Genomic DNA, 16,841 nt, shown 5'->3' on the forward strand with positions numbered 1-16,841 from the left:
GATCCAATTTTTTTAAGTTGCAATTAAGCGATAGAAAAAATTCAGATTCAATTATGAAGTCACATTTTGAAGTGATAGAAGAACTTCAAATCTTACAAAATCCTAAATTTGAAAGTTCAATGCGAATTTTGAAGTGTGTTTTAAAGTGAATAAATTTTGCAAGTTTTGTGTAATGCAGGTATGAATTCAATATAATAACAATAACAATAAATTTAAGCGTAATCCCACAAGTGAAGTATAGATGGCTATGAATTCAATAATAGCCGACCGAAATTATCCTTGAAGGCCATCAAATTTACGACAATGCCCCTGTGTTTCCAATTAGGAGTAGTACCTTTATATTCTTTTCGTACCCTTTAAAAGTCGTTGAAAACACTGAAGTTGAAGCAGAGGAAAAAAGCAGCTGCAGTGAGTGTGGAAATCGGGCAATGGAAGGAGGCGCACAGTATAATCCTCGCACTGTGGAGGAAGTTTTTAGGGATCTCAAAGGCCGTCGTACCGGCTTAATCAAAGCCCTCACCGCTGGTATACTTTCACACACACACACACACATTCCCTTATCTGCAAACTGCATGTATATCATTATTTTTGTTTTTGCTGTCCAAAATTCTTCTTTTTCTGAGTTTTTCTTTTTTGGGTTTTAGCATGTATTATTATTGTACTCTGTGAGACTTTAATTTTGGGGAATTCTTTTTGCAGATGTGGAGGAATTTTATCAGCAGTGTGACCCTGGTGAGTTTTAGGGATCCTTACTTTTGTTTTCAATTCCCATTAGCTCGTGTTTAAGTATTATTCGCATTTACTATTTATTTATTTGGTAAGTTTTCGCTCACTGCAATAAATATATTCTTAAAAAAAAAATTTCAATTGAATAAATTTGCAGTGGGTTCTGATTCCTATTGTTAAGAAATATTTGCTAATTTTCTGCTGTTAAATATTGCTGCATTATTGTTGTTTTAACCTCCTTTTCTTTTCAGTTTTCCCGGGTTGTTTATGTAATTGCTTTTATGTGCTCATGAGTTCTGGAATATAAGTGTGATTATATTGAATTATGTTCTGTTCACTTATTAGATGGGGCTCTATTTGTGGACATCTTCTCTTTGCTACGATTTCCCTGAATTAAACCTTTTTATTAGATGTCCCCAAGGGACAAGCCTAATACACGATTGGGTCTTTCCGCTCCTTCAAAACTATTGAAAAAAAATCTTTTCTTTGAGTGGGAAGGCACACTCTGCACTTGAAAATGGGCGAAAGTGGAGAGGGGGGAGGGAGGGAGACATGAAATTAGGGTTTTTTTTCGAAGTGTCTATATAGGTCATAGCTCATTGGTTCCAGATCAGCCCTCCTGTTAGGATCGGGAACCCGGGTAGTGCGAAATTTAGCCAAATAACAGTATAATGACAATAACAAAGACAATGGAAGTTGATAATAACGGCAATTAAAGAAAATAAAGAAGACACAAATTTAACGTGGTTCGGTCAAAGTAACCAAAGGGCTTACACAAGTGATTCCCAATACTAACTCTCATACAAAACACTCTTAATAAAGGAAGAAAGGAAGAAACAAGAAATGAAGACTCAAGTCTTGTTGGTGTGTCTAAAATGAACTAATAGCCTTCCCTTTTATAGGCAAAAAAGTCTTGGCCTCTTAGGTGAAAAAGAAGAGATACAATTTGTGCAAATGATGTCCAACACATAATGCAATATTTTTGGGTCCCAAAGAATATTGCCAACAAAGTCTACACTTTGCAAAGATGCTTATGCTTATGTGAGATGGACTCCATTAGCCAAAATATTGGCCATAATTACAAATCTCCACCTTGGCCTAATTTTGGCTGATATAGTAAATTTTCTCCACCTTCTCCGCAAAAAGCCCCAATGGGCATATGTCAAAATTTAATGCCATCAAAATCAGACAAGTTGTCTGATACCGAAACTGTAGTAAGGCCTATAACAGTGGATCCCAATAAAGTATACAACGAACCAAATCTGTGTGCTTTCATGATCACAAGAGCACCATGAGAAATTTTCAGAACTCCACCTTCACCTGTGTACTTGCACCCAAGAGATTCTAGAGTGCCCAAAGAGATGAGATTTTTCTTTAAGTCAGGAACATGTCTAACATCAGTGAGAATTCTCACCACACCATCGTGCATTTTGATTCGGACTGTACCTTTTCCAAAAACTTTGCAGGCAGCATTGTTGCCCATCAAGACAACTCCACCTCTAATAGATTCATATGTGGTAAATAAATACCGATTGTGACACATATGATAAGAACAACCCGAATCTAAAATCCACTCATTGTTAGATTTGAAACTATTATTAGTTGCTAAAAAAATAGTTCCCGCAGTCTCATCAGCAGCTACACTTGCTTCGGCAATGTCAGTATTTTTGTGCTCATTTTTCCTTTCCTTATGCTTTTCTTTATTTTTCAGCTTATAGCATTCGGAGATATTGTGACCTTTCTTATGACAATAGCGACACTTTAAATTATTGTATCTGGATATGGAGTCGGATTTGCCCCTAACAAACAAGCCAACTTCCGCTTGAGTTCCACTAGCTTCCCCAGTAATATCACTATCTATCTGTTCTTTTGATTTTAAGATAGATTTAATATCCTTATAAGAGATATTATCCTTTGCATAAAGCATAGTATCTCTTATATGCTTAAAAGATGGGGGTAGAGAACAAAGCAGTAACACAGCTTGATCCTCATCTTTAATTTCTACATCTATATTACTCAAATCTATAGGAATGGAATCAAAGATATCAAGATGAGAGAGAATAGAGGTACCTTCACCCATACGAATTGTATAAAGCTTTTGCTTCAGGTAAAGTCTATTTTCCACCGTCCTCTTCATATATAAGGTTTTTAATTTTTCCCACATGCCTTTAGCTGTGGTTTCTATAGAAACTTCACGTAAAACCTCATTTGAGAGATTTAAAATGATACCTGCTTTTGCCCTTTTGTCTATGACGGCAAACTCCTCATCCGTCATTTTATCCAGCTTCTTCTCCTTTCCTTGCAACGCCAAGTCTAAGCCATCCTGAATTAGGATAGCTTCCATCTTTAATTGCCACATTCCGAAGTTTGCACTTCGATCAAATTTCTCAACATAAGACTTTGTTAGAGTCATATTGGCTACTGAAACAAACCCGGTTAGACCTGGCTCTGATACCAATTTGTTAAGATCGGGAACCCGGGTAGTGCGGAATTTAGCCAAACAACGGTATAATGACAATAAGAAAGACAATGGAAGTTGATAATAACGGCAATTAAAGAATATAAAGAAGATACAAATTTAACGTGGTTCGGTCAAAGTGACCTACGTCCACAAGCGGAGAGGGGCAATTTACTATAACAATAAGAGTACAAAAGAGAGTATAAAATTAGAGTAAATACTCTAATTAATAACAAATGCCCTAAGGGAATAACCTCACAAGATCACTCCAAAGAAAGGGTTCACACAAGTGCTTCCCAACACTTAACTCTCATACAAAACACTCTTAATAAAGGAAGAAAGGAAGAAACAAGAAATGAAGACTCAAGTCTTGTTGGTGTGTCTTAAATGAACTAATAGCCTTCTCTTTTATAGGCAAAAAAGTCTTGGCCTCTTAGGTGTAAAAGAAGAGATACAACTTGTGCAAATGATGTCCAACACACAATGCAATATTTTTGGGTCCCAAAGAATATTGCCAACAAAGTCTACACTTTGCAAAGATGCTTATGCTTATGTGAGATGGACTCCATTAGCCAAAATATTGGCCATAATTACACCCCCACCACAACCTACAAAATTGTTTTCTTAGAATGGGGACCTCCTCTTGTCTCGGGTTGAATGCAATGTGAATCATTTGACAATTACTAGTATGATGAGGGAAATAAATAATACAGCAAGACATCAGAAAACAAACAAAGCAGAGTATAATTGAAAATGCAAGTTTGGAAGTAGGCGTTTGGACATAAGAATTGTAAAATTCGAAAAAATGGTGAAAAAAAATTTCAAGTGAAAATGGTATTTGAAATTTAGAATTGTGTTTGGATATAAATTTCAGTTTGAGTTGTTTTTGAAGTTTTGTGAGTGATTTGAGTGAAAATTTTGAAAAACAGCTTTTTGCAGTTTTTCAAATTTTCGAAAATTTCCAAAATGCATCTTCAAGTGAAAATTGAAAATTTTATGAACAAACGCTGATTTCGAAAAAAAACGAAATTTTTTTGGAAAAATCTTCAACCAAATTTTATGTCCAAACGGGCCCGAAAAATATGTTTTTTTAAACTAGCTGGTCCATTGGACTTGCTACTTATATGTTGCTTGAGCTGGTCTAAAAGTGTAGCAAATGTTTCCTTGTTCATCACTCAGTTGTTGTCTCAAAACTGACTCCAGCTTCCAATGTTTGGGCATTTTAAGCAGAAATATCTTGGAAGACTTGGGCTCAATATATTGGTCTTGTTTATGGCTTGAAATGTGGACTGGTCCATAAATATAGGGCTCAAAATCTGTCTAATACATTTGACTTGACAGCAAAGCTTTGTGCTTTATTTATCATCTTTTGGGTCAAACAAATTGCAAATCCTTTGTTTTATATGCCTCATGATAGTTTATGATTTTGGAAAATCTTATAGTTCTTCATAATCCTGACATATGAAATCCATGAAAAGAATGCAACATTACTCCTGAGCATAAAGCCTGAAATATCCTTTAGCTCAACAAGACTTCTGATCTTGTAATGTCTACCTTACACATTAAAACAGATATTCAAGTACTTTTATGGTTTTTTCTTTCGATAAGGACTTTTATGGTTTCGTTGACATATTATTTTATTGAATAAGTGCTTTCTGAAAAATTGATTAGCTCATCTGAAACTATTTGATGATATCGCAATCTCAAAATTTTCTTTTCCCTCTCTCTTTCTCTCTCATGAAAACCTTGCAGAAAAGGAAAATCTTTGCCTCTATGGATTTCCAAGCGAGCAATGGGAAGTCAATTTGCCAGCTGAGGAGGTGCCTCCTGAGCTTCCAGAGCCAGCACTGGGTATAAACTTCGCCAGAGATGGGATGCAAGAAAAGGACTGGTTGGCTCTAGTTGCTGTTCACAGTGATGCATGGCTACTCTCTGTTGCCTTTTACTTTGGTGCCAGATTTGGCTTTGACAAAGCTGATAGGTACACTTGATTTTTTGACAGATTTTACAAAAACAGTTGCATTGCCTTTTGCCTGCCCTTTTTGTGTTTATCCGATCTTCCTTTGATGAATTCTTTTTGCATGTATACCCCTCTACTTTCATATATTGTCTATATTTAACTTCCGTTATACTATCAGGCCAAATTTACCCCTACCATTATACTATCGGGCCAAATTTACCCCTACAATCAGCAAACTTTTAAAAATACCCCATGATCTGTTAAGTAATCCAAAATCTCCCAAATTCCTTTTATTTAAATCACTTGTTGTTCTTCTTGGTCCACTATTTTTGAAATAATTGGCATTTACCTGTTTTCTGAATTAGAGAAAAAAAAAAGAGAAAAAATTATTAAATAATACAACAGAATAAACAAAGTATAGTAAATTGAAAAATCTAAATTAGGTAGCTTTTTTAAATTCTAAAAGTATTTACAACATCTCAATTTTAATGAATTCGTTGCACCAAATGTATGAAGACTTTGCAAGTATCAGTGATTGAATTTGAAGTTCCTCGGAGACTTTACATTGTCTGATTCAACTTTGCTTTAATTAAATGCCTACACATTGTGCACTCTTAAGTTAGTCGATCGAACTCTATAGTAACTAGGCAATGACAAAATATATTTGAATATACATGTACATACATGATGATCAGCTACATATAATACACAATAAATAGGCCCACTAAATTCTACGGTGTGTATATGATTGAAAAATAAATAAAATTCTAAACTAATTTTATTTATTACAAGAAGAGAAATTGGTGCATTGGTAATTAAAAAAAAATTATGAATAATTTGTATAGTCTAGTAACTTTAACAATCGCATCAATAGTAATTTTTGAAAATAATGGAGCAAGAAGAACAACAAGTGATTTAAATAAAAAGAATTTGGGAGATTTTGGATTACTTAACAGATCAAGAGGTATTTTTAAAAGTTTGCTGATTGTAGCGATAAATTTGGCCCAATAGTATAGCGGTAGGGGTAAATTTGGCCCGATAGTATAACAGAGGTTAAATATAGCGGTAGGGGTAAATTTAGCCCGATAGTATAACAGAGGTTAAATATAGACAATATATGAAAGTAGAGGGGTATATTTGGCCCTTTTCTCTTGATTTTATTGTGGACATATAGCCTACTAGAAGTTGCTTATTCTGTTAAGTAACTAAACAGCGTCACTCTGTAAAGCCATTGTATGTGAATGGTCCCAAGCGATGCATGTGCTTGGTCATGAATGCAGAAGAGCCGTTACCTACTCATTTTACTAAATTGAAAAGTTTCTTGTTTTTGCTAAACGTTTGTGGTATCTGTGGTTCAGGAAACGCCTGTTCAATATGATAAATGATCTGCCTACAATATATGAGGTTGTCACTGGAGCTGCCAAGAAGCAAGTAAAGGAGAGATCATCAGTCTCTAACCATAGCAGCACCAAATCCAAGTCAAACTCTAAAGTGGTACAACACTACCACTCTTCAACCCTCTCCCAAATAAAAATGTTGATTCTTTGATAACCCATTGCTATGCAGTATTCATAACAAAGATAGCAGTGGATAGTTTCTGACATAAGCCTTGGACTCTTGGAACGAGAACATTAAATAGTAAACTTGAAATTTAAGGTTGTGGCCTGAAGGTACTTATCCTAAATAAGGAAAAAAGATTTATTTTGGGGGGGGAAAGTATTGATCAAGAGATCAGCAACAGGAGTTGGGATTTGACCCCACAGATATGAAACAACTATTCCAACCCATCTCTATTTGCTTATATGTTTGTGAATTCCTTACGTCAGCATTAGGGACTTGTATTTTCTATGATGACTGATAACTCATATGCGTAGTAAGCAGTGCAAAGAGAACGATTATAGTGATTAGAACAATTTTGTCATGACAGATAATTAACATGAATGAAATGAACGAGACGAGAATCTGTGCATTTTTCGTGAAGTGGGGTCAATTAGAGCTCACCACAACTAGTTTGAGATTGATGTTGGTTGATAAGTGAATTCAGAAAAACAGAACTGAATTTGTGAATTTTGTATTCAATGCAATTCATCCTAATGGGACAAATCTAGAAAAAAAAAATCTATTGGAATAAAAGAAATTATAATACCTTGCTGGTCATCTAATTTAATTACCAAATTGGAACAACAATCAGGTGAATATCAAGAGGGCATACCACTGGCTCATCAGCTACGTTCTAGAAACCCCAAATCTGTAGTGATTTTTACTAGCCAACAGATTGGAATAATGATTCTGATGATTAATCAGTGACAAAACCATCTCTACCTGTTATATTATATGTTACATGGATACGGGTGTACATATTTGATACAGTTATGAATCTAAAAATTGAATTTGTCATAACCTAAATCCTAGATCTTGGAGGATATGAGTAGTAATACAAGTACGTTGTTGAGGTATGACTATTAAATTGTATTATAATGTATTATAACTCACCCTTGGTGACTTGACCAAGATCGGGGTGCATCCAACACACACCCAAATTGTGTTGGATCGACACGAGTGCAACGGGTGATTTTGAAGGATTTGCGTACCATGTGGTAACCAGCTATAGATTATGTAGTCCCGGAATTCTACACAAGCCTCTCAAGTTGATAAACGTTGATTTTTCTTTCTATTTGAAGTATGGAGGCTTATTTGATGTACTACATCTAGTATCAAAAGGGCTTAGGTTTATATGTTGCTATGTGAGTTGTGACTTGTGGGAGTTAGCTGGGCTTCAGGTTTGGTGATGTAGTAGCAGTAAGTGAATAATGAAGTTATTTTGAGTTGTTATGAACTAATGGAGTGACATTTCTGGGTGTATGCTTATATGCCCGTTGTTTGAAGAGGTTGTGCCTTGTTAGAGGCAACGCGGAAATTTTCAACAGTTGAGCTGTGTTTGATACTGACCTACAGTTTTCAATTGATTCTAATGTCTTGTTTTCACAATTGTACTTAGCATTTCATGTTGCTGAATCTTCACAACTGAATTTGCTCTTCATTAATATTTTTTTGGTCAAGGTGCCTTATAAATTGAGGTTTGTGCCTACTTTCAGTTTGCTTTATATATTCTGTAAGTTCACTACTTTCTTATAGTCCTCATTTTTTGTTGCCATCACTTTATCTATCACTTCTTCACTGTATGCATCGGGGTTTTGTTTATCTTATTTGAAACTATACCATGTCTCCTACCATACATTTTCCAGATTATCATAGAGAAATCATTAAAAGCAATTCCATGAATTGAGTGTGTTTTCTTATGCTTGGTGTGGAACTTAACAATTAGGTGTATGAAAATAGTTTCATGTTGAAATCCAGGGTAAATACTCAAAGGTCGAAGTAAAAGATGAGGATGATGGATTAGATGAAGAGGAGGAAGAGCATGGCGATACCCTGTGTGGGGCATGTGGTGAGAACTATGCTTCAGATGAATTCTGGATTTGTTGTGACATATGCGAGAGGTGGTTCCATGGTAAGTGTGTGAAGATCACACCTGCGAAGGCTGAGCATATAAAGCAGTACAAATGCCCAACATGCAGCAACAAGAGGCCACGCCCTTGACATCCTGTTGAATTTGCTAAAGTTCCACCCTTGTATTTGTCTCCTGTAGGACACTGCCATCTTACGTAGATCAGCAGGGCATGTTCATTCAAAGTTCTCGTCCTTACTCTTTGTTTTTCTGGATAATCTACTAGTTAAAATTTGGACGTATAGGGATCTTGTAGGAAAGCATCTTCCTGTGATATATTCTAACTTGTAAAACTTAGCTGGAGTGTGGTTTCGCAGGTATAGTTTAGTTGAAGCATCTGCAGCCTGATGTTTAATTGAAAATTGTGCTGGTGTCAATCAATTGAATGATTCTATGAGCGTATGCTCTGCTTTCGTGGTTGCGGCTTGTGATCTAATTGACAAGGCATATAATAGGCAATTTAAACATAAGGAATGACGAATTACAAGCCCGATGCTTAAAACTGGAGGTCAATGAGTTCAGTGTGGGAACTGAAAGGTGCTTGTGTTCGTTCCTTAGCAGCTTTCTATATTAAGATCTGTATCTGCTAACTTCTCTCTTGTGGGGTATCACTACTTATTTAGATCCCTGAGACTTTTATGTATGCAGCAAGTCAGCAACTTCCTTCAAAGTTACCATTTAAAGGTTGTGCAATAAGTACCCCTAACCCCTTTATTCTACCTGTGTTCACCCACTTCGATTTCCCTATTATCTCAATCATGTCTTACACTACACCAGAAGAACGTCTTGAGCATCTTTTGTTTCCTAGTATGAGTTTTTAGTTGTTTCTTTTTTTCCTTCCTCAAAAACATCCTTTCGCCAAACTTAACAAGACATTTTCTTATAGTTTTAGTGGTTGGAGAGTCTCAGATGAAAAGCTCAAAACAGATTGGTATTTCCTTAAAACAAAGATTTAGATTAAATTCAGATCAACCAGAAAAGTTTAATAGGAAATTTTGCCGTCGATGGCTCTTGACATAGAGAAATAAAGCACCCACATTTAATATCCAAAAAAGGGTACGCTTCATTTTGCAGTTCCTTGAGATACGGCCCTTCCCCGTACCTGGATGAATGCGATATGCTTTGTGTACCGAGATGCCCTTTTTAGGAACAAATTTTCTGCTATTGCAACAAACACAAGGCGTCACAAGAGTCTTTTTTTTCTGTAAGTGATGAAGAGGAAAACAATGTTCCCCATGACAACCACAACAACGAATTGCCAACATTGTACAAATCAAGCACATTTACAGAAGAGAATACTTCAAGAACAGAAGAGCACATCCCTTGACATGACATTGTCATTGCACAAAAATATACTGGTTCAGCACGATCACCCGTTCTTTGACCTTCAATATAAACTTGAAGCTGTATTGCCCAGTTTTTTCACCATAAATTCTGAAATTTCATTGCCCCCAGTTTGAACCACTACTTCAGTCTGATTGTTTCATTTGGCAATATAACATTTGGATTTCGGATATGTGGATTTAGTGCTGCTATTTCCTTCCATTTAGCGCCTGTACCATGAACCCTAGAAGATATACTCCATAGTGTATCACCAGGCTTCACTGTAGTTGTTGCTGATGAAGCAGCTGCCTTTGAAGATTTGTTAGCAGCCTTTGACTTCATTAATGGATGTTTATTTTTCTTTCCCATCCCATTAGCAAGCAACCAACGAGAGCCAGACTGTTCTTGAGTTGTGGAACCCCATAATTTCTTTTTACCTTGATCTGTCTTCAAACCTGCAACATGCACTTCGGTTATTTTGTACTGTGGTATTTGTTCAACCTCGGTGGTGATATTCTCTTCTTTGATATCCACATTCGGGTACTTCTTAGGAGGCTCATCATCATCATCATCATCTTCATTGTTGTTTCTAACTTCAGAAACTGTGCTGTATATCTTAGGTTTAGGTGGTACAAACACTCTCTCTACCTGAACAAGTGCGAGCATAGGTGTACCAACCGGCTCATAATTCCGTAAAGGATCACGGAGCTGCACCATTAGTGCCACTGTAAAGTTGTTTCCCAACAAACCACACTTCTTACCTTTTCCACGTCTCTTCTCTCCCTTCGACCTGCCCCGAAACATGTCTGTGCTGATAGCATGATGAGCTGCTAGCAGTTTAGAGGTTCGCTCGCTAATCACATCTTCATCATATATTTCTCCCGAGTCCAACCTCATCCATTCATCAAGTGTTAGAGATAAGCCCATAAGCCCATCAACTTCATCACCATTGTCTTTAATATCCAGAAGCTGCAATCCACCTGCCCCTTCCAAACCTACAGCTCCACCAAAATTGATCTTTTGTTCCTCAAAGGCTGGAAACTCACTGATGGATTGAGCGCTGATGTTTGAAGGTGCATCCTCATCTGACATGCCCGACTGTATTCTCAAACCCTCAATCGAAAGGGCTTCAATTTTATCCATTGCCAAAGGAGCAAGGTCTTCTAAGGATACATATTCAGCGTCCATATGAGTCCCAGTAGAACTTGATTCCAACTTACTTGGCATTGGTCCGTGCGATTTTCCCTTTTTACTCCGACCGCTGGCCATGTTTTGCCCAAACTCAAATTCATGATGCAATAGATCTTGTCTGCAAAACAATTTCAAACGAGATATAAGTAGGTGCATGTATATTTGCGGTACGCTAATTGCAATCCAACTCTACAAAAAATAATGTGAACAAAACGACAAACCTTTCAGGTCCTTCTAAACTCGGTGCATTTCCCCAGGCTATTTGTTCCATTGTCTTACCAGTTATATCTTCCAAAGGCATTAATTTACTTGCCTGCATGGAGAGCTTTTCCATTCCAATGGAGGCCAAATGCTGCAGTATGTCAATTATACCAGAACCCATTTCCGCAGGCACCACCACTGGACTGGATACCTGCATAATTAAATTCCCTCCACCCTTAGCATTCTTGAAAATTGCAGGATTCATTGACCTTAAAAATCCTCCATTTTCAGTCTGTACCAAGGGTCCCAAGCCTTCTCCAAGAGGAGGTAATTGGTAAGGGTCTTCAGGAGGCATATGAATTGGGCTGCCAAAACCACTTGAACTTTTGGGAGAAGAATATTGAAACGACTTCTCGTTCAAGCCCCATTCACGCATCAAAGCCTCCGTCTCCAAGTCCTCCAATGTGGAAGCCCTTGTTTTGTTACTCATTGCCTCAATTTCTATCTTGGGCATCTCCTCATATGACGGTTCGGCAGATGAATAACCAAATTCCTCGGAGATGCTCGTCCATTGAGATCCACTTGGAGCATCAGAAGCAATTTCTTCAATGCCCATATCAAGGTTAAACAAAGAACAGCCACTAGCCAGAGTGTCCTTCTCAAATTGCCTCAATAATAGTTCTCTTGGGGAATCAGGCTCGCTCTCGGAACTTGGGCCAAATGGACTATGCTCAATCCCTAGCATATCCAGGAAATCACTAGCCACGGATTCAGTAACGTAATCCATGCTGAGGGATTTTCCCTTCCTAACCTCTCTATAATTCGCTTTAGCATCCAAGTAACTATCATGATTTATAACTTCATTGTCATGTTCTTGAGAATCTAATCCCTCGTTTGCTAAGTCAGAGACATTGTATAATGCAGACACCAATTCTTTCATAATTAATTCTTCTGTCTCAAAATTGCTGGCATTCACCGGAAGTAGGTCATTTGCACTGTCAAGACCCTTGTCCAATAGTTCAGGTTGTGCCTCCTCTTCAATGGGCATCTTCACAGTACTAGCAGGTACATGCCTCTCCAACACAGGGTAATCAATAGTTTTCACAGAATCATCTTCTTTTTGCTCCAGTTCCTTCAAGGGCAGTTCTATGCCTTGCTCAATCACAGAAAACTCACACTCGTTTTCAACACTTCCCTTCCCAGGTTCTGATAGCAAGGATAGTTCTGGCTTGAGGCTCTCAACAGCATTAGAGGAAACATCAATATCTGAAACTTCAAGCTTCTCTTCCTTGAGCTTCTGATACAGAACTTCTACTGATTTGGAGAGGTCAGAACTACGCATTGGTAAAACCTCATGAAGATCTTTTACTTCTTCTGCGTACTGCTGTGAAGTAGAAGACCGGGGAGGAAGGCTTCCAGCTCGCCTTATTATGCTCAGCTCATCACTTTGCTCAGATTGTGCAAGAAGTTTTGCAGCACTTGAACTGCTCTGCTTCAAGTTTCGAACGTCCCTATTGCTCGGAAGCATGGCAGAAGTGTTCCCATTCCCAACTATGTGATACCCAAAACTAACATTCATGGTTGCACCTTTAGCCTTACCTGACAACCGGTAACTAGTTGTCCACTTACCCGAGCTCTTCTCATCCTCCAATTCTTCTAATGTAAGAGGAAGCAACCTGGTAAGGTCAACCCGATGCTTCCCCAAGTCAAGTTCAGGCGTGCCATAAACTGCAGCATACAACAAGCAATGTTTTGCCTCATACTTTGCTGAATGATGGGGACCATTCCTACTGCCATATATAGAACACGTATAACTCAACTGTTCCTCAAATTCAGCTATACCTTCACAAACCACAACCGGATATGTCATCAACTCACCATCTCGCCTCCTCCAATGGACGACAAGGCTAAGGTCATCAAAAAATGGCGGCAGCCCTTCAATGCAATGGACTTGAAGCGAAAAACCGCAATTGAACCTTCGGTTTTTAACATGAGTTAAGGACTTTAAGCTCTTCCAACTCCATATGGACTTCTTATTACTATCCTTGTCTAACAAATCTCTACCATTATTGTCTTTGCTCTTCGATTTGGGGTCGGGTAAACGGGCTTTCCCAACAGACTTAGAACGACTACTAGCTGTAGACATCAAAATCCGAGGCTGGGTTTTATCCAAATATAGGGCTTTACTTATAGCTTCAATATCATTCAACAACTTCCCATTTCCAGTCTTCTCACCAATTTTCTTCCTAGAATCCATTCTTGATAACATTCTTCTCCAAAAAAAACTACAAAACTAACAAAATTTAAACATTACACAAAATCCAAAATAAAATCGTGAGAATACAACTTATAATTTGCTAATACAATGTAATAAATTAAAAAATCAAAACAAATAGCTCCATGCTTAAGCAAGATTAGCCTTTTCAGGGGTTTAGCTGAAAAAATTGTACATTTAGGCAGATTTTTTTTACTACAAAAAAAAAAACCCAGATCAGTTTATCAGGTTTAATTGCCTCTGAATCAAAATCTTAGGCTCTAGATTCATTTTTCATGTATAAATTAAAATTTAAAAAAAATCAAAGTAGAAAAACTTGGTCAAAGAAATTGAGTAAGAAGAAAAAGACTGAAATTCTTACAAGAGGAGTAAGCGATGTTTACGGAGAGTCTTCGACACTTTGATTGTCAAGAGAACTTCAGGTTTCTCTCTCTAATCTTCTCTCTCTATGTTTTGGCGTGACGATGTTTCATTCGAAGTTTCAAATTATAAATTATAAATTATAAATTATTATAGGAAATGGAGAGTATTTGTCACACTCACTCCTCTTCTTCTTATATTTGCACTACGTATACTATGTTTTTGGCTATTTTGTATTTAGTCCCTTATGTTATACACACTGACACTGTTGCTCAAATTGTAGTCCTTGGGTTTGCTAAGCTTCGTGAGAATAATCTTTTTAGTATTGTCCTAACATATGAATGTATAATTTGTATGTACTTTAAGTAACACACATGTAATTTATAAGAGCTATCTTAGTATAAGACTCTTAATATCAAAATTTAAATTTTAACGCAAGTACTTCTCTATTTTGAGAGATAAAAAAGCACCTTTCCTTTTTCACCTTTAAATACTTTTGGTTTTTCTCCATTGGTGAATCTTTTTCTTTATCAAATCATAAAGCCTTCTTTGTGTCGCCTTCAATATGACATATCACTATTTTGTATAAGAGATTGACATAGGGGTGTGCATAGTTTAGGCAAACCCGAAATTCAAATCGAAATTCGATTTTTTTGAATTTTTGAATTACAGATTAGATTTTGGATTTAATTTTAAAAAATTTTGGATATTGGATTTCGTACTTCGAATTTTTGGATATCCGAAAATCCGAAATTCTTATAATTTTATATTTAGTACATTATTCATATGTCAATAGTAATAAGTTCAATACCCTACCCATTAGATATTATCTCATATATTCAATATTAATTGCTAAGTTACTGTAAGAATACTTTCTATTTGGACATGATTTTACTATTTCTACTTCTTATCGATCGTATTAATTTCTCTATTATATTTTTTTTGACAATAATTTCATTACTTGAATACTTCATTTGAATGATTGTGGCGAGAATGAGGAATTTTTCACACAATGTAACATGAGTATTTCATTTGGATATTCATTTTTGTAAAAAGAAGAAATATCTCAACTTATAAGTTCAAAACCGAAAATTCAAAATATCCAAACCGATTAATGTGAAACTAAACTTAAAAAATTCGATCCAATCCGAACTTATTTGGATTGGATTTGGATTGTCATTTCTTCAACCGAAAATCTAGGTCTTTCGAGTCTTTCAAGTACTGGCGAAGCTTTAATTGAAGACCTTTCAGTGCCCTTTCGTTTGGTCCCCTGGGTACCTTCTCCGCACTTACAGGTAAGCATTTCAAGTAGATAAGATCATAAAAGAACAGGTCGAGATGCGACGTCGATCACATCGGGTGGGGCCATTCTCCCAGAGCAGAGCTTGAAGCAAGGGTCAGAACTTTAGGCGGGGGCCTCTGTCGATAGAGCTAAAGCAGTCATTCATTAATCCACCCTCGATCGAAAATGCAAACCGAAATTTTCATATGCAATCCGAAGTTCACCCATAGATTTGCCATTACTTTATATAAATTATCTTGTGATGAAAATTGTGAAGAAATCAAGAGACAAAAGTGAAAATGTACTTCATATAAAATTTACTTTAGAAAAGTGACAAGGTACTTCATATAAATTTACTTTTCTCAATTTTCCACGAAAATGAGGATAAATTAAATGAGTAATGTTACTTCTAACTATGATTACTGAATATTCAGCTTTTCATGATGTAATCATTATATGTATGCAGGCTCTATGTTTGCAAGATATTTTATTACCCCAAATTCTGCTTCATGACAAAGAGCATGTAAATTATACGGATAATACATAATTATTATCTCTATAAAATTGTTTCACCTTATCAGTTGAATAGTTATACTTTTGGGAAGTCTTGTGACCCCCTTAACAACTTCAAACTAGGGAGTATTAACTACCCCTTTTAATCCCACGTGGCAGGTAGAGTGTATACAAGAGAGTGAGGGGATAAAAAAAAGTAAAATTTTAATTTTTTGCAAGATTTTTTGTTAAATGTATTTTTTTATTTTTCTCTTTTGTTTTACTTTTCCTCATTGTTTCAAACAAAAAAAGCTTGAGAAGCTTCAATTAGATTGGGATCAATTTAGGAAATTATGTTAAATTTAGGAGGCATAATGTGAATTAAGGCAAAATATCGAATTTGTCTTTCTCCAAAATGCTTTAGTGGTTGGCGAAAAAGCTTGTGCGGCTTACCTGTCCACCCTCTTATTGCTAGTTTGTCGCTAATGTTTCATTAAATGATGGTATAATCCACATTAGAGAGCAATTGAACACATTGTGCTTCAGAGGCTTACATAACAAAACAAAAAAACTGTAATCCCTTCTTCCACCTTATCAATTTTGTATGGCGATATTTAATTGGAGACCAAAGTTTAAAATATTAAATTTGTCTCATAAAATACTAAATTAATAGTTAAAAAGTTACTTACTTTCATTAAGAAAATATCACATAAAATAATAAAAAGCACCTAAACTAATAAATATTTGAAAACTGTGTAGAATAATACTAAGAAACTACATTTTTTTTAAAATAATATTGAACTAAGACAGACTGATATACGATGATGGATTCAAATAGTCGACTCTAATTTACTTGAGATTGAGATATACTCATTGTTTTTATTATGTTATTTTTAAAATCATACCACGTACTTTTTGATGTTCCAAAATAAAAAGTGTACGCCAGTATGGTATAAAAGTTACTATTTCAAATAATGTATTAAAAAACTTATGGTTGACCAATATTATCAATGCTGCTCTTTGCTGTGCAGCTTCTGTAAAGCCTCCTATTTTTAAAATGATTCC

The 16,841-nt window shown here is 36.1% G+C and overlaps 2 protein-coding genes across 3 annotated transcripts; one reads left to right on the forward strand and one right to left on the reverse strand.

Annotated features, from left to right (window-relative positions):
- The first annotated feature begins 356 nt into the window (after positions 1 to 356).
- Positions 357 to 9,014, forward strand: LOC107800878 (PHD finger protein ALFIN-LIKE 5). The gene is made up of 5 exons (XM_075227945.1): positions 357 to 525; positions 700 to 732; positions 4,937 to 5,165; positions 6,503 to 6,638; positions 8,502 to 9,014. The coding sequence occupies exons 1-5, from the start codon at positions 429 to 431 to the stop codon at positions 8,742 to 8,744; spliced, it is 738 nt and encodes a 245-aa protein (XP_075084046.1). The 5' UTR covers positions 357 to 428; the 3' UTR covers positions 8,745 to 9,014.
- A 778-nt stretch (positions 9,015 to 9,792) lies between these two features.
- On the reverse strand, positions 9,793 to 14,170 carry LOC107800877 (protein PLASTID MOVEMENT IMPAIRED 1-RELATED 1). 2 transcript variants are annotated; one of them, XM_016624135.2, is made up of 3 exons: positions 14,004 to 14,170; positions 11,388 to 13,652; positions 9,793 to 11,284 (listed from the first exon to the last, which is right to left on the reverse strand). In XM_016624135.2, exons 2-3 carry the CDS (start codon positions 13,634 to 13,636, stop codon positions 10,117 to 10,119), a joined length of 3,417 nt encoding a protein of 1,138 aa, XP_016479621.1. In that variant the 5' UTR covers positions 13,637 to 13,652; positions 14,004 to 14,170; the 3' UTR covers positions 9,793 to 10,116. The 2 variants fall into 2 exon arrangements, with proteins under 2 accessions (XP_016479621.1, XP_016479619.1); XM_016624133.2 differs by having other exon boundaries at positions 11,388 to 13,660; positions 14,004 to 14,139.
- Positions 14,171 to 16,841: the final 2,671 nt, after the last annotated feature.

The sequence above is a fragment of the Nicotiana tabacum genome, chromosome 13 (genome assembly GCF_000715075.1).
Source record: "Nicotiana tabacum cultivar K326 chromosome 13, ASM71507v2, whole genome shotgun sequence".
NCBI classification, from domain to species: Eukaryota; Viridiplantae; Streptophyta; class Magnoliopsida; order Solanales; family Solanaceae; genus Nicotiana; species Nicotiana tabacum.